The 25,786-nt window shown below is 44.7% G+C and overlaps 1 protein-coding gene across 1 annotated transcript in view; it reads right to left on the minus strand.

The window, feature by feature from the left end:
- Positions 1-5,111: 5,111 nt before the first annotated feature.
- Positions 5,112-25,786, minus strand: part of LOC144773860 (pro-glucagon-like) — a 61,414-nt gene continuing 40,739 nt past the window's right edge. Inside the window, exons 3-4 of the mRNA XM_078658946.1 lie at positions 16,313-16,381; positions 5,112-5,685 (exon numbers count right to left, since the gene is read on the minus strand). Of these exons, the coding sequence (XP_078515072.1) occupies positions 5,667-5,685; positions 16,313-16,381 (88 nt within the window). The 3' untranslated portion in view covers positions 5,112-5,666. The remainder of the gene's footprint in view (positions 5,686-16,312; positions 16,382-25,786) is intronic.

Here is a 25,786-nt window from a genome sequence, read left to right on the forward strand (position 1 = left end):
TAACGGCCGATTTCGGCCGTTACCGACCGGTATTTGGTGATTGAGATGTAGGGGGCCTATATTTTTCAGAATGGGTAAATTTACCGATTCGGTAAGTTTACCGATTCTGTAAAATACCGAATCGGTATATTTACCGAATGGGTCATGTAGGTGGCACTGGAAACAGTGCCACATGCCCCTAAGAATTCGTTATTTACCATGTAATACTATTGCATGGTAAATAACGAATTTCTGTGTACATGCACATCTGTGCATGTACACCTGTGCCATGTGGCACGCATACCTGAGGGCATGTATGTGTGTCACATGGCACACAAGCCTGAATCAGGGGTGCAACAGGGTGTCAAAGTGACACCCTGTCCCCCTTGTAAATTCGGTAATTTTACCGAATAATTGACATTGGTTCCTATGGGCCTCACTTATATTAGGGCCTTACTTCTGTATCCACTATTGCTGGTAACTTTGAATCGAATCTTATCCTGACCGGGCATTGATGTTAAACCGGTTCCTCTATGAAATCTATGTGATAACCCATAACAGTCTGAAGAACCCATGGGTCATTTGAAATCGCACACCAATTTTGATAAAAAATAAGCAAGTCTGCCACCCAACTTTACATGGGTAACAAAAGGGTCTTGACTTACCTGAGCCTCTTGATCTTCTATTTCCTCTCACGTTAATTCCCGGGTTGATAGCCACCTTGTGACTGATACTTGTAACCTCTAAACCCTCTTGAAAAAGAGGCTCTTGTAATTCCTTGTACACAGCCGGGGAAATGACCTCTATTTTGCCCGGCCCGCCAAAAACATGACGGTCAAAGACCTTCTTGATTTCTCTTTGTGACTTTTATAAAGAGCTAAAAGCCCCAACATACTTTGACATTTCTTTGATAAAGGTCTCTCTAAACAACATTCCATTGGCCTCCAAGCCAACTTCCTTTTTGACTAATTCAGCCAACTTCGGGTCAATTTTGAGAAGGATGCTTTTCCTTCTTTCCACTGAGAAAGCTGTGTTCGCATTGCCCAGCAAGTAAACAGCCCTTTGTACCCATTCTCTCAGCTGTTCCACATCCAGATCCCTTTTGCCCAGATAGGCCTCCTCAGCCATATCAATTTTTTTTGTGATAGGGCCATTCAAATCCAATAGCCTATCTTGGCACATTCTTTTAGTCAAAATTTGTCTACCACATTCTTTTTAGTCAAAATAGGTCTAGGGCATTCCGACCATAATCTTAATCTCACATCCTTAGGGATTTGTTTTCCTAACCACAGATCCACGTATTGTGCCACATGCGGAGCCGGGCTCCATTCTGGTGATAGAGGATGTTTCAACATCATAGGTTCAAACATAGACTCCCCCAGAGGATCCATGACTCCACAAGACCCACCCGCATTGTCAGTTTCCAATGTTTCAAAACCTTATCTTTCTCAACAACTTCCACTTCGGAATCAAAATCTGATGAGAAACTTGCTCAATTTCTGGGTTGCCAGATGACTCATCACAGAGAATAGTAGTTTGTCTCCTAATACTTGTATTCTTTATTTCTGTGACCAAATGACCTCTACCAAGGTCCCAATGTGTGTCCTCAACACTACCACAAATCGTGTGCTAAGAAATCCTACAACTGCATGCGCTGTCTTTGTTCTCTTACTCTTAAAACAACTGTCTTCTAAATTCTTCCTTTTTCTACTCGCTTTTCCTCCTTTTTTAGGTACTTGCTTAGGACCCTAACCTGCAAACCAAAAATGCTCTTCTTGTGAGGTAGTTGCTTTATTTTGAATAAATTCCTCACATGTTTTATCCATTTTTTTAATCCAAATCCGATGTGAATTTACTTTCGTAAATTTTATTTTCAATGCTCATTTCGGCAGTACCACTAGTGTTACATTCAGACACTTTCAAAACTGCCTCATAAGATTTTCCAACTAAACCTCATGAGTTATAGGTCACTGCTTTCAAAATATCAATCATATCCTGTAACTTACCAGTAACCTTCAGATGAATTTTCCTGTCAGTATCTCTCGATCAAGAAACTGACTTTAGCGCTCGAGCAAACGTCAAGCTCACGTGCGAGTGTGCGTATACGTCAAAAAGTCATTCCCCATTAAGCTTGCGGCAGAGCTTCCTTGAGCAGGAACATCGTTGTGACGTCAATTATGCTGCACGCGCTGTGCAACGGCAAAAATCAGGTATGTTTAACTACTTGAAAATAAACATTTTCAAAAAGTAATTGAAAAACAAAATTAAGATTGAATTAAAACACGCTGGTTTCAAGTAAAAAACGTGACCCTATTTTTGTTAATTCTGCTCCTCTCTGACTTGCGATAACGTACTAGGCCCACACGAAGTGAAAATTAATTACGCTCTCAACTCGCTTGAAGGAAAAGGCAATAAATCCTTCAGCACAGTACTTTTCTCCAATAAATGTCACATGAAATTAATTATACATACAAATAATACTTATGGAGACGCGTTTAAAAACAAAATTACCTTTTAAATACACTAACAAGAAAACAAACACATAAATATAAGATTAGATATTAATCTCACTCACACAGAAGGTTAAGTCAATCAGAGTACTAAACTAACATACATAATGAATTTAAAACATAAATAATGACTTAGAGATTCATGCAATCATAGAGCGACGGCAGACAAGACTTATTTGTTTGGACAGCAGCAAAAAAGAAGGAAGATGGCTGGTGATTCTGGCCCTTTGTTTGATTCTTATAACCTTGGTTAATGTTCTTGAGTTCTTTAAATGTGCTGCTGTGAGTGGCACAATAAAGGAAGATTGCAATAATCTTAGCCTCCGGTCTTGTCATAAAATTGGGAAGTATCCAGTGCATAACTGCTGACCTACATTGGATAAATTCGGTTTGGTGGCCTCATAGTTGTTAGCTATCATAATGATAAAATGAGCGTTGTCCACTTATAACATTATCCCAAAAAACAAAAGATTTGACACTGCTGGACTAGGAGGCCGTATAGACAGTAAACAAGGCGGGGCTGAGTGCAGAACCTGAGGAACACCACAACCTAAGAAGGAAGAGGACTTATATTGAAAATTGGAAGATTAGCAACTTGCGTCTACCTACTAGAAATAGGTGGAACCAGCTGAGAGCTCACTGAAAACCCCCCACACCCTCTAACCTGGAGATGAGGGTGAAATGACAGTATCAAAAGCTGCTGAGAGATCTAAACAGGTCTGGCCAGCAGATCCTCTTTGGCCTACAATTAGCCTGATGTTGTCAATCATAGTCAATAATGCAGATTCTGTGATGTAGCCTGCTTTAAAGCCAGACTGTATGTTATCAAGGAGAGAAAAGTCCACCCAAATAATTGAGAGTTGTCTATTAACCTCTTTCTCTAGGATTTTGGCTGGAAGGATATGGACCTGTAGTTGAAGGGTATTGCCAGATCAGCCGTAGAGTTTCTTTAGTAATGGATGATTATGACATTTTTCCAAGTTAACGGAACAGAAGAGGAGAGTAAAGCTAGATTACTTACATCAGTAAGAATCTGTGTGATCTTGTCATGGGCAAGTTTAAACATCCAAAGGGGAAAAGGATCCTCAGGTGATCCACATTGACTGTTACTAATCTGTTGAAGACTGTTTGTTTAGTAAGAGGAGTGAAAAAACTAAGCAGACCTCCCTCTGATGGTCTTTATTGTCTTTCACTAGCTGAGGAGGAATCTAAAGAATTTGAGGTACTAACGTTTTGATCAATTTTCTCTATTTTGTCCTTAAAGAATTTAGCCAATTCATTACATAGGAGCTGCGAGGGTCTGATCATGTTGATTTCAACCAAGGGATGACTGAGTTCCTAGATAATCGAGAATATTTTGCAAGAGGGGTTTTTGGATGGCGTAATCATTGACGAATCGTATAAAGATTTTGCTGATTTGATCCATTGTTTGTAATTGATGATAGCTGTATTTACTTTTAATAGCCATATATAGTTATTTCTTTACTTCAGTCTAATTTTTCCCATTATCTTTTTACATCCCTTAGCTGGTCAGTAAACCATGGGACTGTAGGTGCTTGTCTTTTTTGATTGAAGCAACAGGGCGTGGCAATTGTATCTAGGGCTTAGTGATCCATAGCTGATAATTATCTAAACTAGTATCAGTAATTTTATTGGGTATAAAATGTTCTTCTCTCAGGGCCTCATTAAAATTACACAGCTGAACATTGGCCCGAGGACTAGAGAAGTTGCTGCACCTGGTCTTTAACATGGAAAGAAATTGCAAGCCTACAGCAGGTGAACAGTTTACTTGTACTTCAGTACCAAAATTATCAACAAGTTAAAATCTAATGAATCATAGGATGAAAGTAAGTTGACCTTAAAACTGCACAAACACACATTCCTTAAAACACACCTAATTAAATAGTTGAACCATATGAAACTAGAGCCTGTGGAACTATAATCTGAAAAATAAAGTCTTAAACATTCAGATTGTAAAAAGAAAGACGTTATAAAAATTTCAATATCAACTTACTTACAAAACTATTGACACATACCTGTGCCACAATCAAGCACTGGCCCCTAAACTTACTAGAACTTAAGATAAAATAGTAATTCAACTCATGCTACAAAAAGTCACTAAGAAGTTATGAAAGATTTTGTTTGTATTTTTGTTTTCAAGTTTGCATTGTAAATATTTTTACAGTCTAAGTTGTGCAATCTATAGTTTGTAGTCAGTTATCGTTAAAGTCCGTATGTTTACGCAGCACCCTAACCACATGGCTCTAGCTAAACTATAGAGATTTTACTGCATAATATTTTACTAAAATAAAGACTGTCTCGGATCGACAGATGTGTATTGTTAGTTTTGTAAGCTGCTGAACCCAAAGGCTAGACTTTTAATCCTCCTTCACATCTTGATCAACCTGTGTAATGCTGAGTGATTCGCTTAATCTCCTTGTGCCTCACTTCCATTACTTGTCATCATTTGTAACATTTACACAGAGATTCACTGCCAGTATTAATAACTTTGTGGAAAGTAATGAACCTTTATTCCCAAAGTGGAAAACTGCCTCAAAATATTACCCAGTCCTCCCCAACCACGATGTGATTTGTAAACAAAAACAGGAGGCTAAACATGAATGTGGTGCACAGATTGAGGATGTTTACTCTAAACACGTTTTGTAAATTATTTACATTATTTATGAAGCACCAACGTAGCTTCAAAAAGCAGCAGGCGCTGTACATAACATAGGGGCACGTACAATAAAAGGTAAGATACAGTGGTCCCTAGAACAATGTAAGATTATGCGCAGCAGGTTGTGGAGATGAAGTAGGAGGGGAACTGTTAGGGTTAAAGGGCACAGTTTAAATGCCAAAATCAGAGATTTTAAGTGTTTGTTGGGTCTAGACCTCTTCGTGCAATGGAGAAAAGTGTCCCTCCAATGGTTAGGTCTTGCACTATGCAATAACTAGATGAGCCTTCAAATACATGAGCAGAGGGTCCAGAGAGGGTGAGTGTCCACTGTAGCTGGCTGGCAGGGTTTCAAGCTTGCAATCAGTCTTCCATTACCAAGTTGCTTCCAAAGCTTATAGTGATGCTCATGAAATGTCACTGGAGTATTTTCAGTGTGAAGATTGGTGCAAGTGGTCCATTTTGTTCATGTGACAAGTGTAGTTTCTTGTCAATAAGCACTGTCATTCATATTTGTAAAACCTGGAGATAAATAATGTTAACAGAAGATTAATTCTATGTGCAGTTCTAAATGGGGAAATTGGCAGACACATTAACTTAAACAATTTCCACTGGGAAAACCCATTTAAAGAAAACATCTCCAATGTTTGCACAGAAGATCCAAGTCACCACTGTACAAATGAGATCCAGTAACATTTATTGCATGCAAATTTAGATCATAGGATATCCTGATAATCTGGAAGTGATACGGCCCTGTAGGACTTATGTTGAATGCCCCTGCTTTAATGAATTTTGAAAAAAGGATTGGAACTTTGTCATGATTGCTTTGCAGGTGTATTACATGAATTGGGAAAAGTCCCTGATATTCCTGATGGATGTGGGATACTGCCAGGTAGGGCTCCACATGCCACTAAAGATTGCAGTCCCTCATCTCAAAAACTGGTATTATGGCTGTCCAAAGATGAAAGAACACATTATGAAGACAATCTGGCAGGGCGTGGCCAAGCAGGCTGCGATGGCGGACGGGCCTAGCTGAGGCTCTGACATCAGGTACGAATTTCGCCGGTTTCACTGAGCCAGGGGAGCTCTGAACGAGTCCACAGTTACCTGAACATTGGAGGAGGAACACACAGAGCCCACACTCACCCAGGTACCGTGAATCGGAGGAGCACAGAGCTCTTGCTGACATAGACCCAGATCCAAAATGGTGGCCTCCAGGAAAGAACGGCGGATCCAGTAACAGCGGACATCCCTGCCGGATCGCTGTCACTACATCCATTGAAAGCAGTGACCCCATCGCGGACCCGGAGATCGTGGGAAGTGGCGGGAAGAGAACGACCAGCGGAACGATAAAGCACTTGCTTGACACCGCACCCCTCCCCCCCACTTGACAACGATACAGCAGGATGTGCAGGTGCGGCCTGCCGAGAGACGCAAGGCCGTGCACCCACACACGGAGCAAAATAAACTTCCCAGCTGGTGGCGGCGAACAATAACACAGAAGGCATCGGTAAGTCACCAAGGGGGCCCCCCAGCGCACACTCAACACACAAACGGCCCTAGAGACAACCAGAACGGGAGACTGGGGCTCCCCTCACCCAATCCAGTGACCGCGCTGAGCCCCACACCATCTCTATAGAGACCCAGGACATAGATCGGGGACCAGGGCCCGATAGCTTGCTCAAGGGACTTCATTGCAACGGCGCGAAACAGCAGAGAGAAGGAAGACCCCCGCGTGCCACCATACCGGGATCACGTCCCAGGGTATTAAGTATACTGAAACAGAACCGCAAGAAAACACCGGGATGCACCATGGTGATACTCTGTGGAGAGGCGGGGAGTGGCACCAGATCCCACACAACATAAAGCACACAGGAACAGACAGTAGCCAAGGCGCGGCCACTGTAAGTGTGCATAGCCAATTAAGGCAAGCACTCTGCGTGAGACATAAACCACCGCGGGCCCCCCGCTATTGACAAGGGCACCCACGATGGCCGCCCAGAGGAACTAGTTCAATGAGATAACCAAACTCTCTCTTTCCAATCAATATGCAGAGATAGTGTGTAAAAGACAGAGGCAACTAAAGAAGCACACACACACACTCCCAGAACTCCATAAGCTAGAACTAATGAACAGAAGCGTGCCACGAGAATCCCAGACCTAGGAACATCCTCGAACCGCTCCAATTACAGGGCAGAGCAGTAAAAAGAAACATGCATACAAACACCCTCACCCATTGGCTTTCTGGGGTACAACCAGGAGTCTGGCAAATTTCTGAATCTTAATCTCGAATCGGAACACAGACGTTTCACCTGCAAGACACAACTAATTGTTAACAGAATGGGAAAACCATGCGCCCCGCAAGCACTATGGAGCCGGTTGCAACACAAGATAACCCCACAGGTACCAAAATCCCACAGAAGGACATGGCGGCTCTTCCTGAACTGACCATGTTTCAAAAAGCTGGACAAGGTCCTAGAAGCTATTGAATACTCCAGAGTATCAATGGAGGAGTGATTTGGTACTATAGCTACAAACCTTAGCCTGCTCCGTGACGATCACCGCAAGCATGTAGACAGGGTGTCGGACGGGGGAAGAAAAAGCCACTATACAACCATCAGTCAAGACACACCAAGAGACATTTCAGACTTTACTGGGTCAGATGACAGCCATGGAGGAACGCACAGATGACCTAGAAGGACGATGGAGGTGATGCATTATCCGAGGCCTGGGTCTTCTGGAGGGCATTGAAGGCACCAACCCCATTGAATATATGGAAACATAGGCTAAGTCGTTCACACCAGATGCAGACCGTACTGCATTCTTCTCTATAGAGAGAGCCCACAGAATGCCAGCCCATAAACCTCCGCCTGGATCCCCACCCCGCCTGATGCTCACAAAGTTCCTACACTATAGAGACCGGGATGCTGTCCTCCGAGCAGCCAGGCAACATGGCCCCATCCAAGTCGGGAATTAACAAATAATGCTCTTCCCGGACTATTCCTGGGTGGTGCAACACCAGTAATCTTTGCTCTTTGAGGTAAAGTGGCGACTTTGGAAAGATGGAATCCAATATTTATTGCTATTTCCAGCATGCCTTAAAATAAGGCAGGGTGGAACCACTGTCTTCTTCACGGACCCAGAGGAAGCCCATGACTGGGCGGACCATAGCTGCAACAAGCATCCAAGTGCAAACGTCAAGCGCTCCAAGCGTCTCCCGACACAGCGAAGCAATAGACGTTACCCCAAAAGGCAAGGCAGGCACCCGAACCTTGAACCTCACACCCAGTCCATAGGATCACCGGACCTAGAGCAAATCATAACTGAGCGAAGGAAACCCCCACAAGCTGCTGCAGAGCTACGGCCACCCTCACCAGCAACAAATACAGACAAGGACCTGCACATCTTCACATCAGAAGAGGAAGAAGGCAGCGAGAAGACAATTTTGCAAACGGGCTCGATGACCCCACCACTAGTCACGCCACAGACAGCAACACATTGATATAGCCCAGTGGCTGCAGATGCCATGAACTTTACAGTAGAACAGTCTGCATCAAAATGCCATTGTATTACACATGTTGTAAGGCCACACATAGCCAGCGTTCGACCTCTATTCAGCTCCTCTGCACATGAAAATCCTGCAAGTGCCTCCTCACAGACCATCCTTGGCGACAAGCACCACTCTCACAATACATTAGAGTTTTTGAACCATTCTATGTTTGGATGTACCGCCTGTTGTGATACGTTCCCTGTATTGGGAATGTATCCCACCCAAGTTGTTACTCCCTACTATGTTACCCACCACTACACTGAAAAGCTACTCGCAAGTAGATGAGGCGCTACAGCTAAAGCGTGACAACAAGGCCAAGCAAAGGGAGGTATATAGCCACAATACGGTCCCATTTCCTGTCAGACTACCCCACCCCAGATCCCCCGAGTACCCCATGGCACATAAAGGTAACATTACCATCCTCACACTCAATGTGCAAGGTATGCACACGGCGCAAAAGAGATACACGTGCACGCCTACATAAAACAGCAAAACGCACAGATTGCTCTACTGCAGGAACCACACCTTGAGGCAGGAGAATTAAAAAAGCTACGTAGACCCTGGCGCAGCACATTCTGTGCCACGACGTACTCTGTGTATACGCGGGGAGCACTTATATGGCTGGTCCAGGTGTCCCGTTCCAGGAACTGACCAGAACAATACAGACAGAGGGATGGTATGCTTTAATACAAGGGCTCCTCGACAGCCAGCCAGTCTTGACGGGTAGTCTCTATGTGCGGAACACAGAACAAGGGAAATTCTGGGACTCCCTCTCCCACCCACTAGCTTTACACACCCAGACACCTTGGATACTGGGTGGGGACTATAACTGCTTACAAAATATCCTCCTAGATAGATCCTGCCGACCACACCCAGCCTCCCCGGTAATAAGACAAACAAAATGCTTTACTACATAGTTAGCACAACGGGCACTAGCAGACGCATGGCGCAACAAGTACACCGATACGCAATTCTACTCATTTCACTCAATACCGCATGATCTTAGAGCCCGCCTAGATTGTTTTTCATGTTCCCTCTCCATAATTCTCATGGTTCAGGACTCTGAGTACCCGGGCCTGGTCCTATCGGAGCATGACCCCCATACGCTTTCCCTAGCATGGCGACCGCCCACGCCGCTGGTTCCCTCCTGGCACCTGCCATGTGAATGTCTAGACGATCTAGCGTTTAAACAAACACAAACAACACATATACAAAATTATTTCCACAAAAACACTAACATGTCAACAACTAGGGCAGCAGAATGGTATGCATTCAAAGTTGTAATAAGGGGCACGTGAATCAAACACATCTCAGGAGTACGTAAAACCTTAGAGCGACGCATAGTAGAAAAAGAACACAAACTGGCCACAGTGACACAGGCGGCAGATAGAAATGGAGCCACGCCGGCCCAGGCAGCAGAGGCTAAAATGGTGTACACAGAGATGCTCGCAGACCTCCGCAGGTATGACTTTAGGGCACATGCGGCCTGAGTACACAAGGAAGGGAACAGAGCAAGGGCGCTGCTTGCTTGGCTAGTGAAACAAGACACCACCGCGCAGCCGATCACCGTAGTACGCACCATGGCAGGAGCCCTAGACCACACCCAAGCATCCATAATGAAGGTGTTTCAGGAATATTACTCAGTTCTATACACTGCCCCAAACCCAGTAGCCCCAGAGGCACTAGACAGATTCCTAGATATTTATCCTCTACCCTGTATAATGCATAGTGACCGAGACACCTTAGAGGAGAACATAAACCCAACAGAAGTGGTGCAAGCTATGCAGACCCTGGCTACAAGCAAGGCACCAGGTCCGGACGGCCTACCGTTGGAGTTCTTTTACACTTTCTCGACCCAGCTAGTTCCCCAATTGGTAGAATTATACAAAGCGGTGCTGAAGGAGGGCAAATTGCCGCAATCTATGTGCAAATTAATAATAGTTTAATTCCTAAAACCAGACAGGGGCCCCTATCACTTAGGATCATACCGGCCCATAGCCCTGCTACCTGCAGACGGATGTATGACGGTACAACGCGTGCTTTTACAAAGCGTACCGTTACGACGCAGGTTTTACAACGCAAGTCGTTACAACGACTTGCGTTGGGGGCGCTGGATTGTGTATAGTTTAATTTACTATTCCAACTCCAGTCCCCGTGGATAGTAGGGAAGGTGTTGGATAGTAAATTAAACTATTACCTTTCCTAGAGCGCCCTCCAGCGAAAGTCGTTGTAATGACTTTCGTTGTTAAACCTGCGTCTTAACGGTACTTTGTTGTAAAAGTTCCGTTGTAAAGGACGTTCCCCCCTGCAGACTATAAAATTTATGTCAAAATCTTAGCGGATCGATACTCCTCAATTCTCCCAACGATAATACACCCGGACCAGTGTGGGTTTATACCGTGGAGAAACACTTCCTATAATATCCGGCGGCTGTTCCATGTACATTATCAGGTTCAGGGTTGATTCCCCCATGCTGCGTGCCTAGTCATGGACCTGGAGAAGGCCTTTGATACACTACTGTGGCCATACCTCTTTAAGGTTCTCCAATGGATGGGAGTGGGACCCTGCCTATTGGCCTACACTAAATTCATATACACTAGACCGGCCTTCAGATCAAAGTTTGGACACCATGTATTGTCCTCATTCCCAATATTGAGAGGCACACGACAGAGTTGTCCACTCTCTCCGCTACTATTTGCCATAGCGATGGAGCTTCTGGCGATCCGGCTTCGAAAGGAGGACAAGCAGTGGGGAATCCTAATAGCGGGTACTATGAAGGTTGTATTATTATATGTGGATGGTTTGCTTATTTATGTCTGAAACATCACCTCGGACCTCACCCTGATCTTTACCACCCTGATGGACTTTGAAACCATAGCGGGCCTAAAAGTCAATTGGGCCAAATCCACAATATACCCATTATCAGGCAATCTCCCTTCCCACCCGGTGCAAGCGGAAGGAATTGACATAATGTGGAGTGCTCAAGCAACATGCTACCTAGGGGTGCGCCTGTATGACACGCCACAAGGCCTATATGAGGGAAACCACAGAAAAGCCTGTTGGCATTCGTTCCTCGGTCAACTTCTGGAAAACTCTCCCTTTAGCCCCCATCAGGAAAATTGCAGTGGCTAAAATAATACTAGTCCCACAACTGCTTTATTACTTCACTAATCTCCCAGTGGTCTCCCCCTTCTTTCTTCCAGGAACTGGACACTCTCTTTGACACTCTCATATGGGGAGCGGGCCGCAGATGGGTAGCCTTGACCAAACTACAATTACCAATGCACCAAGGGAGACTGGGAGAGCCTTCCATTAAAGCATACTTTCTAGCTGCTCAGCTGCAGTGGATGTTACAGTGGACAGTGGTATGCGCACTGGGAGAAAGCCACACAAGCACAGGGCCAATCGCTATCCCAGTAATCCGGCGTATGCTGATGCCAGGGGGTAAACCCACTTTGAGTTGCCCGTTACAGTTGACAATAGTGCACACCGCATGAAATGTGTACATCGGATGTCACGCACAGCCCCTCTGTACTCCCCCTACTGCCATTGGTGGACTTTCCCAAGGGTCTTAATCATTACACAGAGCAAGCCCTGCACGCATGGACAGAACACTCAATCACAGAAGCAAGCTCCCTGTTTGCAAACAGTCAGCTGCTATCATTCGCAAAACTAATGGCCGACACGGATCTCCCAAGGGGACAGTTTCTCACACATAGGCAACTGGTGGCAGATTGCTGCCGCGCCCGGACACCACATAGTGACATGGTTGTATAAGGCAATCCGAGCGCTGGGCACGGTCATACTCACTCCTCTGCGGGAAAAATTAGAAGCGGAAATTCAGCGGTCACTCCATGACAAAGAATGGGAACAAGCATTGGAATTCCCCTAAAAAGTATCACGCAACTACCAATTCAAAAACATACAATACTTTATACTACACGGTGCATACCTAACACCAGAAACCCTCCAGCGCTATTACCTGCACACACAATTCATATGCCCTAGATGCTTAGAACCCAGCGCATCTTTCTCCATATGTTCTGGAGATGCCTGACACTCTGATCCTACTGGAGCGTGATACACACCACACTACGTGAGGTGACAGAACTTGCAGACATCACCACTTGGGAAGCCAGTGCATTAGGCATAGTCAAGCATCAGAAATATCACAAAGTAGAGACGCGATTCGTGTCCCTAGCCCTCCTACTAGCCAAGTGAAGCATGGCCATGCATTGGAGGACCCCAGCGGGGCCACCACTGGCAGCCTGGAGAGGAGCAGTCAGTAAATGGGGAGCATCAGAGGAAGATGCACTAAGACTTGAAGAAGTCTGAGGCACTCGAAAATACCCCATATCCATGCAGCGGGCGACACTACTCCACGCCTTCATGCAAGTGGTGCCACATGCACAATCTTCACAGATAATTCCACCCCCTTCTCAAAAGTCCCAGGAGGAGGTATGCTCATGCAGTGCACGAGACGGTCTCCTGGTGGCCTCTAACCCACAGGGTACGGATATGGGACATACATAAATATCAGACCTCGTGCCCGATTCGGTCATTCCCTCCTGAACTCTGACCTGAATAACTAGATACTAAAGCTCACTACAAAGCTCACCTACATCCAGCACAAGATAGATCCTCCTACACAGTGTATCCCAATTGATCTCACCTCTGTTTAACGTTGTGCCCCCCATTACGATGCAATATGATGTATCTTCTTGTACCATTAATAGGCGATAAGTACCACAGGTGATGCACACAATGACATCAAACTCTTTATTATAACTTGCTTTTTGAGCATAAAGTGTAACAAAACAGTGATAAATGGTGACAATGCCTACAGGTGAAATAATAATAAGCTAAATTGCATGTAAACACTCTTATGTGAACTTTAACAGCCAATGAAGGAATCTATTACCTGTATGCAATGAAAATCAAACAAAAATAATGTACCCCCACCCCCAGAAAATGAAGACAATCTGGTCCCCCTGCTAGAAATTGATATAAAACACTGGAGGGCACTACCGCTCTCACTATTGGGCAGGACAGTGATTTTTTAAATGATTGTATTACCCAGAGTTACGTGCATACTACAGGCAGCCCATATGCACTACCAAATACTTTCTTCCAAACAATAAACAAGCTACTAAGATCCCTGATTTGGCTAGACGGCCCGCCACGAATTGCGCTCCCAACCCTCCAACAATTGGTATGTAAAGGAGGTGTAGCATTACAGAAGACTCACAAATATTATGAGGCAGCCCAAGTCAGCACAGTAAATGAATGTCCATATGGCCAACTGGACGACCCTGCATTTAACCTAGACCGAGCAACACTCTGTGAGAAAGATTATCTCCACATCCTATATGGCGGTAAACTTGTCACAAACGCACCTTCAGAGATAGCAACCACAATTTCCATCTGGCATAGGCTGCAAAGAGAAATGGGATGGGAAAAGAGATTTACCCTGAAGACCCCTATGGCTAGGTGCAAAACTGGGTCCAGTGACTAAATTACCTGGATTTTGGGAAATGGGATATGATAAACCAAAGAGACCTTCCCCCTAGAAATAAGTTGGTGTGGGTGGAATTCTCGGAGTTTCACTTCACAGAATTCCGCTGTTACATGCAAACTCAGCGAGGTTCCATAAATGGGTGAAATTAGGCACATGATTTTTTTTTTGCGCCGGGAGCTCATTCCATGCTGTGAAATCCGCACAAACGGCACCACACGCCAGTTGATTTAGCTGCAGCTCAAGCAGATGTTATACTCAAGCAGCAGCTTTTTGACCATGAACCTTTATGACCGCTCACGTTGGCAAAATCTCGCAGGGTGCCCTCTTAGCAACAGAAAATCACGCTAGGGGATGGCAAATCTCGCTCGCCAAGTTACTGTTGATGAGCTACGTGTGAGAAAAAACTTCAGCACACACTGAATGGAGAAATTTGGACGGAACTCTGTGGTCAAAACTCCACAAACTCAGCTGGCAGAGTGGAATTTATTGTCCACCACTAGAAATAAGGTTACTGATTAGAAGCAGACTAGGATAAATTGTGGACACACTGGCACACAAATATAGGTGAAAAAAGGCGATTATTTGGAGGGAAGGATTGCAATTCCCATGAAAAACAGCAATACAAGCGTGCTTTTGCCAAATCAAACTAAAAATATTACATAGGGTATATTATACCAGAGTACTCCTACACAAACTAGTCAGGACAGGAGACAATATGTCCTTATGCACCTGTGGTCAAAAAAGTCTTTAACATACATTATGGGACTGCCTCAAAGTCCAACCATTCTGGGAGGTGGGTATGGAATTAGGCTAGAGGAAGCAGCGGACATATAGACTGACAGGCACCCCTAGAACCTCTGGGAATATGAGGTAATTCAGAGTCTGAGTTTCTTGTACAATGTTGTGTCTGAATTTCAGACCCAACATTGTACAAGAAACTCCTCATCAACCTGGGCTTCCTATTGGCAAAAAGAGAAATTACACAGAAATGAGGGAGTGCAATGCATCCAAGAATTCAAGATTGGGTGAAGGGAATGAATGTATGCAATGTTAAGGAAAAACTGGTATACAAGGGCAGAGGATGCCCAAAGAAGTTTAGGAAAACATGGGAAGGATGGTCCACTGAAGATTAGAGATGCGGAAACCAAGTGAAGGGGTATTTGGACTGATAAATGAATGAAGCAAACCTGAACTAAGCCGAGGGCACTAGGTCATAAACAGAATTGACACAACTTCACCTTAAGGAGATTAGATGTGTAGGTATCACATACCCACCGGGGTTGTGGTGGGGGGATGGAACGTGCCGAGATCGCGATGCACATTTATTTCTCTGTTTTTGTTGATGTCTATTTCAAACTCAAAAAAAATATTTTAAAAAGAAGAAGGTGCATTACACGACTTGAGAGATAAAACCAGTATGGACATCATTAAGAATTTCAATAAATGTGAAAAGTGGGAAAACTCAACTTCATATATAATTTAAAGCAGAGAAAGAATGGCACTTCATCATAAATTGACATTGAGATACAAACCTTTCATCTCTGTGTATTGGTTTGATCTTGGCATCTACCTTTAAATTGGACCACTGTCCAATTTGTGAAATTAGTTTGATTGTCGCAATGGTGCACTACGACTGGTTGACAATTTGTGCTCTCTAACCTCAAAAGGCCACCTCGTCAGTTTACCACATTTGGAAATTGTATTTTACTTGAGACTCAAAGGAGATGCTGAGCACTACTAGGACCAGTAGAGCAGGCCTCTTAGTTTCCCATTGTTCTGGCTTCCCTCCATTTTGCGGCTGTCAAAGCAATAAACGTGGGGCAAACATTTGTGGTGAGCAGCCACTGACTATTTCCAGCAGCAGTGTGAAAAAGTATTTAATTCTGTTCAGCACTGTTTAATAGGTCCCAGTCCTCACTGGGTGACTGTTCCTCTTCAATGTCCATGACAATCTCATACATACCCCTCTGTTTCCCTCCTCAGTACATTTTTTAAAGTAATGCAAGATTTACGTCTACGGAATAATGTGTACCTAAGTCAGAAATCTGTCGCATTGCATCAGTTTTCACTTTGCCACTTACCTAAAGAGTGAAAAGTTGGATGGTAAAGTGATAACACCTTGGTCATCTTTAATGTTCCTTTTTGTAGCACTGTTGAAAAAGAAACAACATTCCTGTTTTTAATAAAAACATATTTAATTTCCATGTGCTTAGGACATTGGACAAGCTGTCAATAGAAAGTAAAAGTGACAGCATTACACAATTTCTGCCTTAATCCACAAACGTCCATTGACAGCATCACACGTTCTACCCCAGGTGCCCCCATATAGCAGGAGAGATGTATCTCTGAACTACTTAATTCCTATATGATTCACAAAGAGCAAATATGAAAGATGTGTACTTTGAAGTTAATATATGAACTATCAGCAGTTTATGATTTGAAAATATCTTTTCTTTTCCTTCTATGTTAATTTAAAGATATTTATCCTAAACTGTATGAATGCAGACAGTGGCAAGTGTATATTGCTATGGCATCAATAAAAAATTAGATAGCTGTTGTAAAGAATTTGCCCTGTATTCGAATTGCAAACACACATTAATCATCGTCATAGCATTAATTCTTGACATTAAGAGACTTTTGCCGGGGACTACGTGTCCCAGTGTTCTTTGGGGCTAAGGAGGCTCTGCCATCACTGCTGCACCTGCTGGGGATCATCTCGAGAGCCATAAAGCGTAATCCTAATACTCGCAGCATAGGAGACTTTTCCTGAGGACTGCGTATCCCGGTGTTTGTTGGGGCTAAGGAGGCCCTGCCATCACTGCTGCACCTGAAGGGGCACAATTTCTGAGTCTTAACCCGTTAACCGCGGCCGTTTTTCCGCGGCAGTGCGGTCGTTTTAAAGAACGGGCGGGGCTGAGTCGGTCGTTGAGCGTGCGCAGCACCAGCCAGGTAGTGCTCCGAACGTTCAACCGCCGACGGCAGCACTTAGCGGGTTTATGAATTGTTCACCACAACATGGGGAAGAATAAGCTTACCCTCCATTCTAAATAAGGTGTTATGGTTACCTCATTATCATCTCTGATTCCATCCTACCTATCGTCCGCTATGGGCACAATCTCCATGTATATCAAACTAATGGAAAACTGCATAGACCTGATCCAAAATCTAATTAAGGACCCTTTAATTAATTTGGGAACCTTTCCACTGAGTCTTGATAAAGTATTGTCAACTTGGTTTATTAACATTCAACTGTGCGAACTTTCAAATAGTCAGCAATTAACCTCCCCTGCCCCTGCCAAAACCACCAACCCTTGCATTTTGCACGATTCTCAAGAGAGTATCAGTCAGTCAGTCAGTCAAAATACTCTTTATTCGATTTTTGTTAAAATCATAAAAGACATAAAGCAAACACAAATACAATTTCTTTAAAACATTACTCCATCTCATTACAAAAATTTTCTGCTTAGTGATTACATTTCCTCAGGTTATTTCTCCAAAATACAAATATGTTTACAAATGTTTAAAATTTCCCTTTAAAAACAAATTTAAGTTTAAGACAGGTCTATCCGGGGTAATCTTTTTTTCCTGGATCTAAATGCAGCAGTTAAAAAGCAAGCAACGCTAAACATAGTATAAGTATCAGCTAGCATTTGAAGAAAAATTAAGGCTGGCCTAACTTGAGAGAAGCCCGCCGCTTTCAACACAGGGAATAGATACTTTTTCCTTTCGCTACTATAAAAGTCACAAAAGAATATAAAATGAAGAGTGTCTTGAACTGAAAATTGGTCGCATCCACATGGTGGACCATCATCAGGTTTTGACCACACCGGAAAGTTTCCTAGAGAGTAATGGATTAAGTTCATCCTAAATTTAGTTAAGAGAAGTCTATGGAGAGGATTGGTCACAATTTTTAAATAGGGTTCCATGGTGGGCGAGGTCGTTAAAATAATATATGCCCTTACCATCGGTTTCCTCAATTCCAATTCTTCTCTATCCATACGAACCCTCTCCAGAAACATCTGCTTGATCAAACTGACATCCTCTCGCCTAATGCTAGTTGGGTCATTAAAAAGTTCCGGCCTCCCCAGCATTAATAATGTAGATTTAATATATTTCAGCCAGGGGATTCTCATGGCGTTATCCCTTGCAATGACGTCCTTAAGGATGGCATGGTTTAACGTTAGCTCGGTGTTCAGCCATGTTTTGACCCAAAAAAGGAGGGGGGCTAATTTTAATTTGTCAGAGATATATGGTAAACCTATTTCCTCATGAATAGAGAAAGTGGGTGTGGAATCAGGGACAGATAAAATATTCCTAATAATACCATTTTCTATCCTCTGGAGCTTTACCGTTTCTACATAGCCCCAAATAGCAGATCCATACATGGCAATTGGAACGCACTTACTATTGTATATTTTGATAAGCGCCTCCATTGGTTTGGCTCCCAATCTTTTTGCAAAGGCCAACAAAGCTGATGAGGATCGTGCCAGGCTAAGACTTTTTGCCTTAATCTGGGGGGCCCAAGACCCTCTTTGGTCAAAAAGGACTCCCAGATAAGGAAAAACTGGAACCCTAGAAAGAATCTCCCCTTTACAAATAAAGGATTTTTTCTGGCACGTATTTACTTTGCGCCCAATAATCATAGTATGGGACTTGGAGACATTGATTTTCAAGTCTAGATTCTCCATAAAAGAACCGAAACGGTCCAAAAGAGTCTGTAAACTATTCCCAGTGCGGGCTATCAGGACAGCATCGTCCGCGTATAGGAGTGCTGGGATCTGCACTTCTCCTACGCGGGGGACGTCAGCCAATCCTGTTTCTAGGTGTTTCCCCAGGCCATTTATATAAATAGTAAAAAGAAGGGGGGCCAGGATACAACCCTGACGCACCCCTTTTTCAGATTTAAAACTTTCCGTGCACCTTCCATCCCTGGTAACTCTTATTTTTGCCTCGAGATCTTGGTGTAACCTTGCCATAAATGCCACCAAGGACTCCTCTATGCCTAGCTCCAATAGAATGGTCCATAACTTACCCCTATTCACCAGGTCGAAGGCCGAGGAAAGGTCCATAAATGCCAAGTAAACGGACCCCTCCCCGGCCACCGTATACCTGGAGACTAGAAGATAAAGATTGGAGCATTGTTCCAATGTCCCTCTGTTCTCGCGAAAGCCGTATTGAATATTCGTGAGTCCCCCATTCAATTCTAAATTTTCCCTTAATTGAACCAATAGGACTCTACCTAGGATTTTAAAAGTAGAGTCGATAAGGGAAATTGGGCGATAACACCCGGGGTCCTCGCGATTTCCCTTCTTAAAGATGGGAACTATTATGGATGTTGCCCATGTTTGAGGTAGGAATCCTTCGGCTGCTGCCCTAAACACTCTGGACAGTACTTTACTCCAGATTACTGGGCAGAATTTAAAAAAGTCTGCCGGGACACCGTCAGGGCCGGGGGCCTTATTTTTAATGGTATCCATAATGGCTTTTAGGACACACTCTTCCGTGAATGTCACTGTAGTTGCACAATGGGCCACCTCAGTAGTCATTGGGCAAACTGATGGTTCACCCCCATAAATATTACTAAAATGCTGTACCCATCTCTCATCGGGAATTACACAGTCTGTATTCAGATTATTCTCCCCTATAAAAAAGGGGTGGTTAATAATTTCCCAAAAATGCTTACTGTCTTTTAGGACATCTACATTAAGTAAATCATTCCATGCATTATTCTTAATCTCGCCTTTCCTTGCCCTCACGTTCGCTATATAAGCCCGTCTCAGACGAGAGATTAGCTCTTTATCCCTTTCCTTAGCCTTAAGAGCCAATTTCAAATCTCTGTATGACCTTGAGCATTTGCTATCAAACCATTTGTGGGGCATTGTAGGGTACTTTGATTTGGGTTTTAAAAGATCCTTGGCGGTTAGTGCACAGATACTATTAAAAGCCGTGATAACCTGAAGATTCGAGGCAGTCTGATTAAGACAAGTTTCTATCGGTTGCTCAATTTTGGGGAGTAAGGTTTCCATGAACCGTTCCTCCATAGCCATGCCCCATCTAAGCCGTCTGCCCTGATCACTGGGCACCGCCACGGCACAAACCCGGGGCTGATCCACCTGTCTGCGCCATAAGTCACTCCAGTGTATTACAGTTGACAGAGGGTTGTGATCACTATGGGGTGAGACAGTAACCTTATAGTCACTTGTCTTAGAGATTAAGCCTATGGACATAAATATGTAATCAATAATCGTCCCCTTAATCGTACCTTTAAAAGTGGGGACCTTCTCATTAGAAGCAGTTTTATACGGTTCATATATATTAAAATTAGCACACAATAAATCAAGAGACTCCCCCATCTTAGTGTGTTCAAAATGAGGGATGCAGGCTCCATCCGGGCTATCTGCATCTAGTGATTGACAAAGCAAATCACATTTGTGGCTATTAAAATCGCCCATTAAGAAAATTTCGAAATGAGTATTTGAATTTTGACTGTATTTATTTATCAGGTTCTCCAAGCAATTCACGTGCTCCAATTCATTTGCTCCACCCCAAGCATTGTAAAAGTTAATTACTAATATGGTACAGCTTGGTGAGACTATCCATTCTATCGCTAAAATGTTTGGGGAACCTGAATTCATTAAATTAAAAATTCCTACTAAATCTAAAGAAAAAAGTGTAATAAGACCCCCTTTTGCTCTCCCCGCATTACTAGTGCTAGCGGGTACTATAAAACTTAGGAAGCCATCTAGGGGAAAAGAAAGTGAAGTATCCCATGTTTCTTGCAGAGCTATGACCTTATGTTTAGAGATATATTGTATCCAGGTAGGGTCCAATCTTTTAGCTCTTATACCTGCAACGTTCCAGGTCATAAATAAACATGATAGAGAGGTTACCCTCTCGGGTATAGCTAGTGTAGGTGCCGTTGGGAGTATGGGTAGTCAACCGTTAATGTTCAGATCACATAAAGGATTAAAACGGTTAACCAAATCCATAATAGGGGCTGTGTTGTAGTGCGTTGGTAAATTTTGGCAATTTCCCCGTCTCAAGTACCCTGCGCCACCATCAGGGCCATAAACCTGATTATAGCCATCATGTGGACGCAAAAATGGAGCAGGGAAAGAGCTAACCTCCACCCGTGGAGGCAAGATACATCTCAGTGGCTCAATCCCCCCTTGGTAGTATGGCTGAGATCTTGGATAGAAAAAGGTCAAGTCCACGACGCCAATCCCACCAAAGCTAATGTTCCATCCAGGTTTTGTAATTATCCCTACTACCCTTGGATCTTGAAAATTAATTATAATACACTCACCCCCCTGCTTTTTAAAAGTGTTCCCGATCCAATTGACCCTTCTAACCCCAATGATCAATCCATCCACATCTCCTGGCAGGGGTCTATTTACCCGCAGCCAATGCATGGCTTTGTTTTTTAACATATCATACGTCTCCCTTTGGCCATCTGGTAGAGGAGGAACATTGGTAAGAATGGCCACATATGGATAGGAATCAGGGGTAAGTTGGACCGGGGGTGTTCGAGATGGAAATTTATTAGCATAAGATTTTGGTGGGCAGTGATCTGGCGCAGCAACGCTCACAGGAGCACTATTTCCCAAAGCCAAACTAGCGTTATTTCCACCGGTTTTGAGATTACCATTTCCTACATAGCCACCCTTATTTACTAACTGGGCGTCAAGCGGCCCTTTTGAACCATCAACAATTATAGCGGGGTTTTTAACTATGTCTATCAGTGTCCCCTGGGCGCAGGCCATGGTAGGTGGCAAGGGGGAGCTCTTTTTCTGGGCCACAGGTGCACCGTTTCTCATACTATCCTTAGTACTATTTGCCATGATGCTAGTACAGTTGGTATTAGTACACTCAGGGCCACTGTTTTTTACCGGTGGTCGGGGTACTGGAGGATTTTTTTTATTATTATTCAGACTCTGTTTCTGCTGAGTAGAAACCCCACTTACTTTAGTGGAAGGCAACTCAGCCCCTGTAGCACCCAAAGTTTGCTCAACTGGATTATTTTGTCGCCCATTCTCGACCGATTTATTCTGAGCCTTTACTAATGATTTTACTGAGAAAAAATTATCCAAACTGGTTTGTTCAAGATGGTCAAGTTGTTTTACTAACTTCTCCAGTTTGGTCTCAAGGGGACTTAAGAGGGAACGTATAAGTTTTTCCAGATCCAATAAATGATCCGGGTAAATCCTCATTTGCCCCGGAGAATCTGTAATGGAGGGAGTTATTTCTGTTGTTAGTGGTGCCGGAATCTTAGGATTTTCTAAGTCTATTACAATAGCCGGTTCCTCCCCCCTTATTACCCCACTCAGTTGTTCAACTCGGACATCGGTTAAGGGCGTTTTAATTGCCAATTTCCTGACCTTCCTTGCTGGATTAGGGACTATTGATTTTTTTGAAGTTGTAACCCTCTTCCTCTTTGTGCATTCTTTGGACTTGGCAGCGTGTACCTGAACAATTGCTTTAGCTGTAACATTCTGTCCTATACACGCAATATTAGAACCCTTTAAATGCTCTGAAGAAGGGGCGGTAACCACTATATCTATAGGAGAGGCACCCAACAGCTCATTACATGCAGATATATCATACAATGTATCCTGTGTCAATGGCAATACTGTAGATGATAACGGGGTGACTAATGCAGGGAAACTTTGTCCGATATGTTTTTCAAGGGGTTTTTTCATCAGTTCGATCGATAACCTTCGACCTGCGCGTCTTTCCGCCAAGGCAATTTCCCTATCGATATCTTGGGGCAGACGCTTAAAATATGAATCTAAAGGCCCCATCACCGCAGTTTCAGCATCCCCCACAGAAGTCACTAGGACAGAGCTATTCAAGGTATTCGCCATAGTTGTTAACACCCTTATGACCTCAGATAGCTAACAGAACCTGGGAGACAAATGTGAACTAAATAATAAACAAACACAAGCCTGTAAATGGAAAAGGGGTGGCCCAGCCCGGCCTCCTTCGGCCCCGGACGGCCACAGACGGTCCCGCCCTTGTCCCGGGCTTCTCCCGGCACCCTCCCGCACGCTCCCGCGTAGCGGGTAGTAACCTTTACTTAAATGGAAGGTCCGTAGGGTTGAAGGCGGGGCGTGGTGACGGCCAGGGAGAGCGGCCAGCTGGTCAGAGGCGCGGTGTGCAGGGACTTCTGGGAATGGAAGTCCTGCCCCGCACGCTCGCAGCCCTGGTCCTCCCACTCAGATGGAAAATATGCCCTCAACCTCTGGGGCGCAGCGGGACCCGCGAAGCGGGTTCCGCAAGTGGTGAAGCGCTAACAGGGTCCAAAGCGGGTCCGCAGAAAAGCAGCTACAAGCAACAAACAGCAAAGGTCTCCCACGTCGCAAGGTCAGTTACCGCCCTATAAGGATTGGAGGCGGGGCGTGGTGACGGCCAGGGAGAGCGGCCAGCTGGTCAGAGGCGCGGTGTGCAGGGGCTTCTGGGAATGGAAGTCCTGCCCCGCACGCTCGCAGCCCTGGTCCTCCCACGCAGATGGAAAATATGCCCTCAACCTCTGGGGCGCAGCGGGACCCGCGAAGCGGGTTCCGCAAGTGGTGAAGCGCTAACAGGGTCCAAAGCGGGTCCGCAGAAAAGCAGCTACAAGCAACAAACAGCAAAGGTCTCCCACGTCGCAAGGTCAGTTACCGCCCTATAAGGATTGGAGGCGGGGCGTGGTGACGGCCAGGGAGAGCGGCCAGCTGGTCAGAGGCGCGGTGTGCAGGGGCTTCTGGGAATGGAAGTCCTGCCCCGCACGCTCGCAGCCCTGGTCCTCCCACGCAGATGGAAAATATGCCCTCAACCTCTGGGGCGCAGCGGGACCCGCGAAGCGGGTTCCGCAAGTGGTGAAGCGCTAACAGGGTCCAAAGCGGGTCCGCAGAAAAGCAGCTACAAACAGCAAAGGTCTCCCCCGTAGAAGACGCAGGATCCTGCGCGGACACGCACACAATACCGCCACCAGGAACAAAGTATCACTATTGCTGATGTAAGCTGCACCTCTACAAAAGCATTAAAACCTCCCCACAAAAATGAAAGCGGAATGATGGCAAGATTCAAAAGTGGGAAACCAAGCCAAGCAAACCTAAGTCCAAACTCATTGCTCTATCCAAAAATATAGGGCCTGACTACGATGGTGGTTGGACCACACACTGACAGGCCGTCGGTAGTTCCAGCAGCCCTTCGGTTCGACCGCCAAATTATAATTTAGGAGGTTGGACACCACAGCAGTTGGAGGGAAGACTACCGCCTCAGCCAGGATCTGAGATCCCAATAGGGCGGTGGTCGGAATCATATCTCTGAATGGTGGCGGTGCCGAGCCAGGCACCACTATCAGGATTATGATATACCTTTCCGACAGCCTTTTCATAGCGGGAAGACAGCCATGTAAATGCTGTCAGAAAGGGATATATGGGGGCCCCCAAACAGGACACCCACCAGTCTTGGGCCACTGTAAAGTGGCCCTGGGGGCACATGTAGTGCCCCCACTCACCTCCATGCACCATGTGGCATGCACAACATGGTGCATGGCAACCGGTCCATGGACATGCAGGAGGTGCTCTGTACCATGGCGGCTTGTGCTGCTGCCCTTTTCCTTGACCACAATACAAGCTGCTGTGATACGGAGCACTTTCCGACCGCCTGTATAATGGTCATATCAAAATGCAGCAGTTGCATGGCTGCATGCTTGTCGGGCAGTCTCCTGACACTGCAACAGTGGACGGAGGTCCGTCCGACCGACCGCAATCATAATTTGCCCTATAGTTACTTCAGGAGCTGTTCCTGGGGTTCCTGATTTATGCATTCACTTATTGACAATCTCCAAACCTTTCTTTGAAAATATGGGGGCTCTAATAAAGGACTTTCAGAAATTCATAGTGATGCAATTAAAGCTCTTTTACGACAACATTAGAACCCTGGTAGATAATCAGAGTAACTTTGCCCAGTCACATCCTGAATCAGCCCTCTAGCATTCAATACAAGAAAGTTCCTGCCCTCTACCGGGAACCCTCACTACAAAGTCAGTCACTATGCGAAGGGTGTGAACTAGGCGTATGCCTAGCTCCACAAATGGTCTTAGTACTCAACAAAACAAAGTTACTGTTGACCAAATAAAGTTTATCCTGGATGGACATCAGCCACCTACGATTACAATGCAAGTTGAAAATAATGGCTCATCTCCAATTTCTGCCGGAATGCTGACCCTATTTTATAATTATAACATGTGTCTCCCCTCTGGGCAATAATTCCCATGAAGACTAGCAAAAGCCTAAAATACAAAGCTGCTCATTGGCTCAAATATAAATCAGGCTGGCCTGCTGATCTAGTGGATGAGATTATAATGGTGTCACAACTTGGGGAGTTGCAATCTGCCTCAACTTGTAATATTCTTACCAGTTCTGGCGTGTTAGAGAGGTTCTCGACGTCAGTTCTTGAAGGTTCTTGAGGGTTTTGGTCTATCCGAGGTAAGGGTGACCCTTTCTGGTAGCCATGGTGCTGCGGATAATGAAAAGCGAGAGCAGACTGTGCCTTCCAAAATGAGTCCC

The sequence above is a fragment of the Lissotriton helveticus genome, chromosome 1_1 (genome assembly GCF_964261635.1).
Source record: "Lissotriton helveticus chromosome 1_1, aLisHel1.1, whole genome shotgun sequence".
In the NCBI taxonomy this organism is placed as follows: domain Eukaryota; kingdom Metazoa; phylum Chordata; class Amphibia; order Caudata; family Salamandridae; genus Lissotriton; species Lissotriton helveticus.